At 37.4% G+C, this 8,117-nt stretch overlaps 1 protein-coding gene across 2 annotated transcripts in view; it reads right to left on the reverse strand.

The window, feature by feature from the left end:
- LOC107726096 (mediator of RNA polymerase II transcription subunit 13-like) overlaps positions 1–8,117 on the reverse strand; it is a 40,747-nt gene that overhangs the window by 31,045 nt on the left and 1,585 nt on the right. For both annotated transcript variants that reach the window (XM_016535579.1, XM_016535578.1), the window contains exons 2-4: positions 6,061–6,295; positions 4,776–4,944; positions 899–1,044 (exon numbers count right to left, since the gene is read on the reverse strand). In XM_016535579.1, the coding sequence (XP_016391065.1) occupies positions 899–1,044; positions 4,776–4,944; positions 6,061–6,295 (550 nt within the window). The remainder of the gene's footprint in view (positions 1–898; positions 1,045–4,775; positions 4,945–6,060; positions 6,296–8,117) is intronic.

Consider the following 8,117-nt stretch of genomic DNA (forward strand, 5'->3'; position numbering starts at 1 on the left):
CGAAAGACGAGAAGGTGTGGGATTATTTTGAATTAGAAGGAAACGGAAAAATTTTGTGTAAACTGTGTAATGTCAAATTGTCTTACAATAACTCTACTGGAGCGATGCGTAATCATATTCAATACAGGCAGGTAGGCGTTAGCTTAGAGACTAGCCAAAGCCAACAAATGTCAATCACGTCATTCACTACAACCCGTCAGTGCTGTGATCCCATCCGCGCCATCTATTCCTCTAACGAACACCCGGGATGTCCAGGCGCTTTCTGAAACTCTTATCGGCTTGCTTGTTATCTCTGCGTGCCTGCCTCAAGAAAAATTTCTTACTATCATCAATGTTGAAAACAGTTGTGCAGCTCAAAAAGTTTGTGAAAACCGTGATTTTTTTCTAGATACTTTGATTAATAGAAAGTTCAAAAGAACAGCATTTATTTGAAATAGTCTTCGTTTATAACATTATAAAATGTTTAGTTTTACAGTCACTTTTAATCAATCTAATGCATCCTTGAATAAAAGAATTAATTTCTTAAAACAAAAAAAAAACATCTTACTAACCCCAAATCTTTTGATAAATGTAATGCATCCTTGAACTAAGTATTAATTTCTTTTAAAAAGCTCTTACTGACTCCAAAACTTTAAACGGCAGTGTATATTATACTAATAATATAAATGTACAGCCTGAAAAAAATGATATTTGAGATTTGCTAAAGAGTACATTTAACAAATTATTAGTGTTATTAAAAATAACTAAGTGAGATTTAGATAATGGCAAAGGAAATAAGCATGATACAAATATAGAGTATCAACCAAATGAAAACAAGGCATGATTTTTGTGTGCAAAAATTCAAGACACAACGTACATGCAGATTTCATCTGAGTCTACTGATCAGCAACACTCATACCTTGAACCGAGCTGCTGCTCTGCTGGGCCAAAGTCAAGTGCTCCTCACTCAACAGATAGACAGGCTGGTGCTGGTTAATCTCCACGCTGGTGCACACGTTACTGTCTCCATGTACGAAGAACGTGAAGGAGCAGGACAGGTGCTCACTGCAAAGGAGGAGGAACAAAAGGAGGATTACTCGAGGGTCTAGAGTTAAAGCCTGAGAGAAAGTAGCACACTTCCTGGAGGTCTCTGGGAATGGTGTGTTGACAGCTGAGGTCTTCACAGCGTGTTTGCAGGCTTAGTGCCCAGAGAGCTACAGTTAGTGACTGAACCTTGACCAGGAGTACTATGAAAAGGTTTAGGAAATACTAGAACATTAGATCCATGAGTATCAGAGACTTCAACTTTGGGGTTTTATAAAGTGTTTAATTAAGTCCTAGAACACATAATGAACATCTCACACTTGCTTTGTAGCACACATTCTCAAAGTTAACAACCCAACACCTGTGAATGTGTGACCCACAGGCTAGAGTAAACAGCTGTTACAGTGTAACCGAACATGCAGATGATGAGTGATCAAATTCAGGCATTCAGGAAACACCAACCGAAACCACAGTTTGTTTGTTTTTTCCAGAAGCCTAAATTCTGAAGAATTGTTTGATTCTTAAAGAAAATCTGAAATGCTTTTAGAAGGGAATGAACTATGCAATGCTGTACGGCAAAAAACAATCAAAACGTTATTAATCATTAAGGATAAAAATGTACAATTAGTCTGTGTGGGAAAACAATTATGTCATTTGCAATGCTTCATGGGAGTGGGCAGCTGCTGATGAGCTCTTTTGCCGCCATTTCTGTTTCCATGGTAACAGAAACTTCTTTGATAAGTGGGATTTCTGCTCAGGATGCTTTTTTTAATAACACTAAAATCATAATGACTTGAGGCTTCTTCAGAAGCTTTAAAGTCAGATTGTAATGGAAATTCACCCTGTCTAACTTTCTAAATGCATGTTATTGATCTTATGGTGAACTATTCATCGATGCATTACATTTTTGGACCTTGTATATTTAAAACATATATAAATATAAATAATATATATAAAATTCAAAGTCATTGTTTGATTTCTGTGGTAAATATACTTATACTACAGACAAACAATGCTCTCTTTAATGGCATTTACAATCTGACTTTCTAGAACTTTACAGTGGCAGCTCTCTGTTTGCATGCCTGAACACTGTAGTCCATTCTCATTCAGAAACACCAATGCAGAGAACCATCACTTCCTGCCTTTAAGCCAACAGTGCATGCATGCTCACCCTGGAGGGATCGAGTGATGACCCCTGGTAACACCAGAGGGTACAGCGCCAACATCACGCTGTGCAATGCCAGAGACGAATGAGAGAAAAAGAAAGCGAGAGAAATGGGGAAGCCTGCATTCCTCAAATGTCTGTCATGCACTCTTAGCAGTGTCCTTACGACACGCCACCAGCAATCCACTACAAACCTCACACAGACAGATGGCACTCCAAAGCGTATGCACTACCATTCAAAAGCTTGATGTCAGTATGATTTGTTTTAAAGTAATTAATACTTTTGAATCAGTAATGATGCATTGAATTGATTAAAAGTTACAGTAAAGACATCTGTAGTAATACAAAATACTCAAACTTTCCATTCATCAAACAAATCCTGAAAAAAAGAATGTTTTTTCAACAACAATATTAAGCAGCACAACTGTTTTCAGTATTGATCATAAGACATGTTTCTTAAGCAGCAAATCAGCATATTAGAATGATTTCTGAAGGATCATGTGACACTGACACATGTGACTGGAGTAATGATGCTGAAAATTCAGCTTTGCATCACAGGAATAAGTTACTAAAAATATTTTAAAATTTATTAAAATTGAAAATACATATATGTGACCCAGGACCACAAAACATTTCATAAGAATTTTTTGAAATTGAGATTTACACGTCATTTGAAAGTTGAATAAGTAAGCTTGATGTATGGTTTGTTAGGATAGGACAATATTTGGCCGAGATACAACTACTTGAAAAATCTGGAATCTGAGGGTGCAAAAAAATCAAAACATTGAGAAAATCGCATTTAAAGTTGTCCAAATGAAGTTCTTAGCAATGCATATTACTAATCAAAAATTACGTTTTGTTATATTTATGGTAGGAAATTTACAAAATATCTTCATGGAGTATGATCTTTACTTAATATCATAATGGTTTTTGGCATAAAAGAAAAATCTATAATTTTGACCCATACAATTTATTTTTGGCTGTTGCTACAAATATACCCCAGCGACTTATGACTGGTTTTGTGGTCCAGGGTCACATATATTAAATGTAAAGTCATTTCACACTAATCCTGTTTTTTTATCTGTATTTTTGATCTAATATATGCAGAATTTGTAAACATAAGAGACTTCTTTCAAAAAATATACAAAAATAAATAATTTAAAAAAAAAAATCTCACCAAACCCAAACCTTTAAACGGTAGTGTATATTCAGAGCTCAATGTGACCTAACAGCATTCAAGCTCACCTATCTGCCTTGTTTATGGAAAAAAACAAAGCACCAGAAAACCATGAGCCACAAATGATTATTAGGAAGAACTCTGGATGTCTGACATCTTTTCAAGTTCAGGCAGAGCTGAACAAGTGAAAGCGAAATGGTGGTTCTTGTTGACCTACCTAGTGTGAAACCGCACAGTCAGTGTTTTGTGAGAAGAGTAAGCTCTTCATTAAAACTTAGACAGAGGAAGCAGCCACACTTTCCAGCTCTTGCATCCTTAACTGACACCGAGTGCACTGTGTGCACACCCACAGCAGGAAGCCATATCCTCCCACCCACAGACACACCACAACACCTCTGCCCTGAGGGGACCAATGACATCTATGCAAATGAAACAGACAATTAAACGGACCGCATCTTTTGCCCCTCCCTACGTTATTCGAATGTTTCACTTAAAGGTGGGGTAAGCGATTTCTGGTAGCCAATGTTGACATTTGAAATCACCAAAACAAACACGCCCCTACCCCAAAAGGGTCTCGCCCCTATTTTGATAGCTCCGCCCCACACATACGTACACAACCCAGGCAACGGTTATCTGTATATACATATCTATGTCTACACTGGATGCGGCGCGGCACGACACAACAAATCCCCGACAGAAAACTGCTGCTGCGTTCTATTCATGACGTATTGACACAAATTTCAAATGATTTTCAACGGTCGCTTTGTCGCGTCCAGTATACTAGACAGACTTTAGCTGTTGCGGCGCAGACACGGTGTTACTCACCTATCGAGAAGAAACAAAGCAACCTCGGCGTCCGATCGCAGGCCTTCCGCTCCTTGAGTTCTCTCCAGCGCTGGAAAGCTGATCCGATATTTACATGGGTCCTACTTCTTGCCTTAAGCCTTCTTTTGTTCCGCAGACGTTTTCCTCTTTTGTTTTTTATCCGCCATCTCTATCTTTCTGTCGCTCGGCTTGCTAATGTCCGTCATGTGCACTGAACGCTCTCTCCTCCACATCATGAGTAGACACGCCCCTTACTGCTGATTAGCTACAAGTTTGTTTTGTTAGTCGGCCCGAATCAGTTTTCTAAAGCGTTTTTGAAAAATCGCTTACCCCACCTTTAAAACAGGCAAAACAGAGCATCCCGGGAGGTTACGCGACAAAAATTGCTGGCTTCCAGAGCAGGGGCTCTTCCTCACACAAGAATGCCAATAGCCTGATGTCACTCGTCTGCTGCGACAAACAATGAGGATCATGCTGTTAAATGCCGCAGCTTACGGCATGCATCCGCATCGCTGGGCATGAAAACGCACCAGGTTATCGCCAAAACGTAAACAGCAGCCTCCGTTTGCTCAACGTCTCTTTTACCTTTTGTTGATAGGCTTCTCATCCTTCTCGTAGGGTTTGACGAACCACTTGCCGATACGAACGAAGGATCGGTTCATGAGGCAGCGCTCCAGCAGGTTATGGATGGCTTTGAAGAGCAGCGTTCGGCACTCGTAGGTCAGGCCGCTATCCCAGGAACCGTCCTCATTACCTGTGAGACACAGAGGACAGGTCAGTACTCCATTATATCCACATGCTCAACTGCTGCTGCCCCAATTAAGACCCTACACATCACTTTTTAGTTAATCATATAATGTATATGGTAAAGAAAGATGTATTACAACGTCAGAACAGTAGTTCAGACTTTTATTTGCATTTTTTAATAATAGAAAGTGACACTTTTATACAGCAATACAACTGATCAAATGTGAGGGTAAAGACTTTTAAAAATCTAACCGACCCCAAAATTTTGAATTTGAGTTTATTTCTTATTTAATGTTAGGCTAGACAAAAAAATTACTAGGCAATAACGGCTAGAAATTATATGAAGTTATACAATTATAACATAGCACACAGATGATTTCTTTATAATTATAGTATTGGTTCATAGAAAGACTATTATTATCAAGTCATTCTTGCAATTTTCACCTAAGTTAGCCAACAATAACACATCAATGGTCTGATTTGATCTGGAACTCAGATTTTAGGTTGAGCCCTGCCTATAGCTCCATCTCAGAGTGTTTGTTGTTGAAAGAGATTTTATAAGAGAACAAATAATTCAAAGAACCAGGAAATTAACCCTACTTAGCTCTTTATTGACCAAGTATTGATTGAGCTCTTATAGTAATAAAAGGTGGATGAGAAACAGATGTCAAGTCACACCTTAAAAAAGAATTAATCCAAGCCAAGCCAGCCAATCTAAATAAGCATCGTTAACTTTTCATCATTAACTACAGTTTCCTCTTTCATATGAGAGCTGCTTATATATTGAGTAAGGTTTTATTTGTTATGCAAATATCAAGAAAAATAAAGTCTCAAAGTCTCACTGCAGACATACTAAAATCCTTAAATACTTTTGCTTTGACGCAACTGCAGTTAATGCAGTTAGCAAACCTCAACAACTGCAATATCAATAACCGGTCTATGACTAATGTCTGGAAAAACACCTCCAGTCTAACCACCAATTTAACTATGAAAAATTCAGTATCAAGCACAGCTTAACCTCTGACAAGCAAAACGTCATCTCTGACTACACGTATTTCTAACTGTGTATGCACATGTTCTGGTTTGGAAGGCATGTGTCAGTTTAACAAGCAAGCAGACGTACATGATAGGTCATGGTGGACGAGTTCGGCAAAGTTGGGGTCGTCTCCCCACCAAAAGATCCAGAGCTCCCGCCGGCCCGGGGTCTGGTGCCTCCGCCACACACTCAGCACGTCTGCCTTCAGACAGCGACTGAAGCTGCACAGGATGGGGTCCTCCTCCGTCACTGGGAAGAGGATGGGGGACGAGGTGGGTCCCTGCCACACAAAACACTTCCATTTGATCCCAGTGAGGTCAGCCTGAAGGCAAAGAGAGAGGGAGAATGTGTTAGAAAAATCTATCATGTGGGACGGCTCAGCAACCGGTGATAAAGCGACAACTCCACTAGGGTTAATAGGCATGCATATGCAAAAACACAGCCAAAATGGAAATCTAAGTGTCTGATTGCGCAACTTTGATAAATGTAGACAAGAGAAGTTTTTCTGTGACTAATGCAAGATGACGCCATCTAACACATTGTGAATCAACATATAGGCCTATTTGAAATTCACTGTCAGCATTAAACTCTCAAAAACTTTGACTTTTGCTCAACTGAAGAAGGGCCACTTTGGTAAGTATCTGAAAAGTTCTCATATGCATCATTTGCGTGTCCAAGATTCATTCTACAATACAGATTATTTCATGTGCATTGATGATAAAAATCATTTTATCCAACAAGGGAAAGCATATTATAATCTCACACAATATTTTGTGATTGAAATTGCCTTGTTGTCCCATAAATTACAGCTTTTGCAATAAGTGTGTCTTGACTTTAAAATAAGTTTTTAAAAATGTTATAAAAACCATTAAAGATTAACTTTATTCACATGGTTAATAATTATGATGAGCAACTAGTAGATGTGTTACAGTGGTTAAAAATGTAAACTGAAACCAATAGTAATTTTGCTGAGAAAGCATTGTTTTTACACTTATTTGTTGATGTAAAAGTGAGCCCCAATTCTAAAATAAGCCGCAAACAAAGATGAGATGACATTTCCACTCATAATCTGTTCAATTTAAACAAATTCACAGTCTGACCTGGATTAGTGTAATGTAAGTAGTTTATCCAATGTCCATATAAATATATCTGAGCTTTTGGTGCAAGAAGGAAGTGAAAAAGGCCAGGCAGACAGGAAGCTTATCATGACTACTTGGCACTTGTTTACAGATTACTCTACAACCACGAATTGAAGAAACTAATGTAGGTGTATATAGGAAAAAGAGACTTCTATTCTACCACACATTACATATAAAACGTTGAACAAGCTTTACTAGTATGACCAAGCAGATAATCAGACTAGTTCATAACAGAAACTAAACAGAAAGCACAATCAAAGCTAAATGGCTATTATGACCTGTCCTTTCTTGACAATGTTTACAAATATCAGGAATTATAATAATGTGACATGAAGAGTTACCTCAACTTCTTTTAACAAATAGATATCACTTTATTTCCCCAGCTGGTTTATCACTGTACTTTTTTTTATTAAAAGTTTCTGAAATGTTATGTTATGTTATATGTTAAATGAGCCATTATCTAATAAAATATATAACAATATGCATACCTTTACAGAACAGAAAGCGAAACATTCAAATTTAGTTTAAAACTCGTTTCACTCTGTTGACATATTAAAGGTTTTTACAGAGGGGATTTCTTATTATTACTCCATAAATCAAAAAATAGTGTCAACAGCCAGAAAAATACATATATTTTCACCATGTTTAGGAATAAAATGTTATATAAACCAAGAAAATAATATATAAACAAACACCTCTAACTAGATACGTGCGCAATGTGGAAATGCAGTTATTGTGTCACTATTTTCATTTTCCATGTCAAAAAATTACTATTTTTAAAAAAACTTGGGACAGTTAAATTTGACTTGCATAAAATGTCATGATGAAAAACAACTGACTGCAAAAAAGCACCCAAAACAATATGTATGTACTATATTGTTATATGTGCTATACATAAAATTGTCTTTTTGTATGTTCTATATGTTTTACAGTAGGCGTTTCTGACATCTTTTTATCACTCCATAAATCAGAAAACACAGACAACAGCCAAATATATATATATAT

This window comes from Sinocyclocheilus rhinocerous, unplaced genomic scaffold (assembly GCF_001515625.1).
Source record: "Sinocyclocheilus rhinocerous isolate Xijiao unplaced genomic scaffold, SAMN03320098_v1.1 scaffold816, whole genome shotgun sequence".
NCBI classification, from domain to species: Eukaryota; Metazoa; Chordata; class Actinopteri; order Cypriniformes; family Cyprinidae; genus Sinocyclocheilus; species Sinocyclocheilus rhinocerous.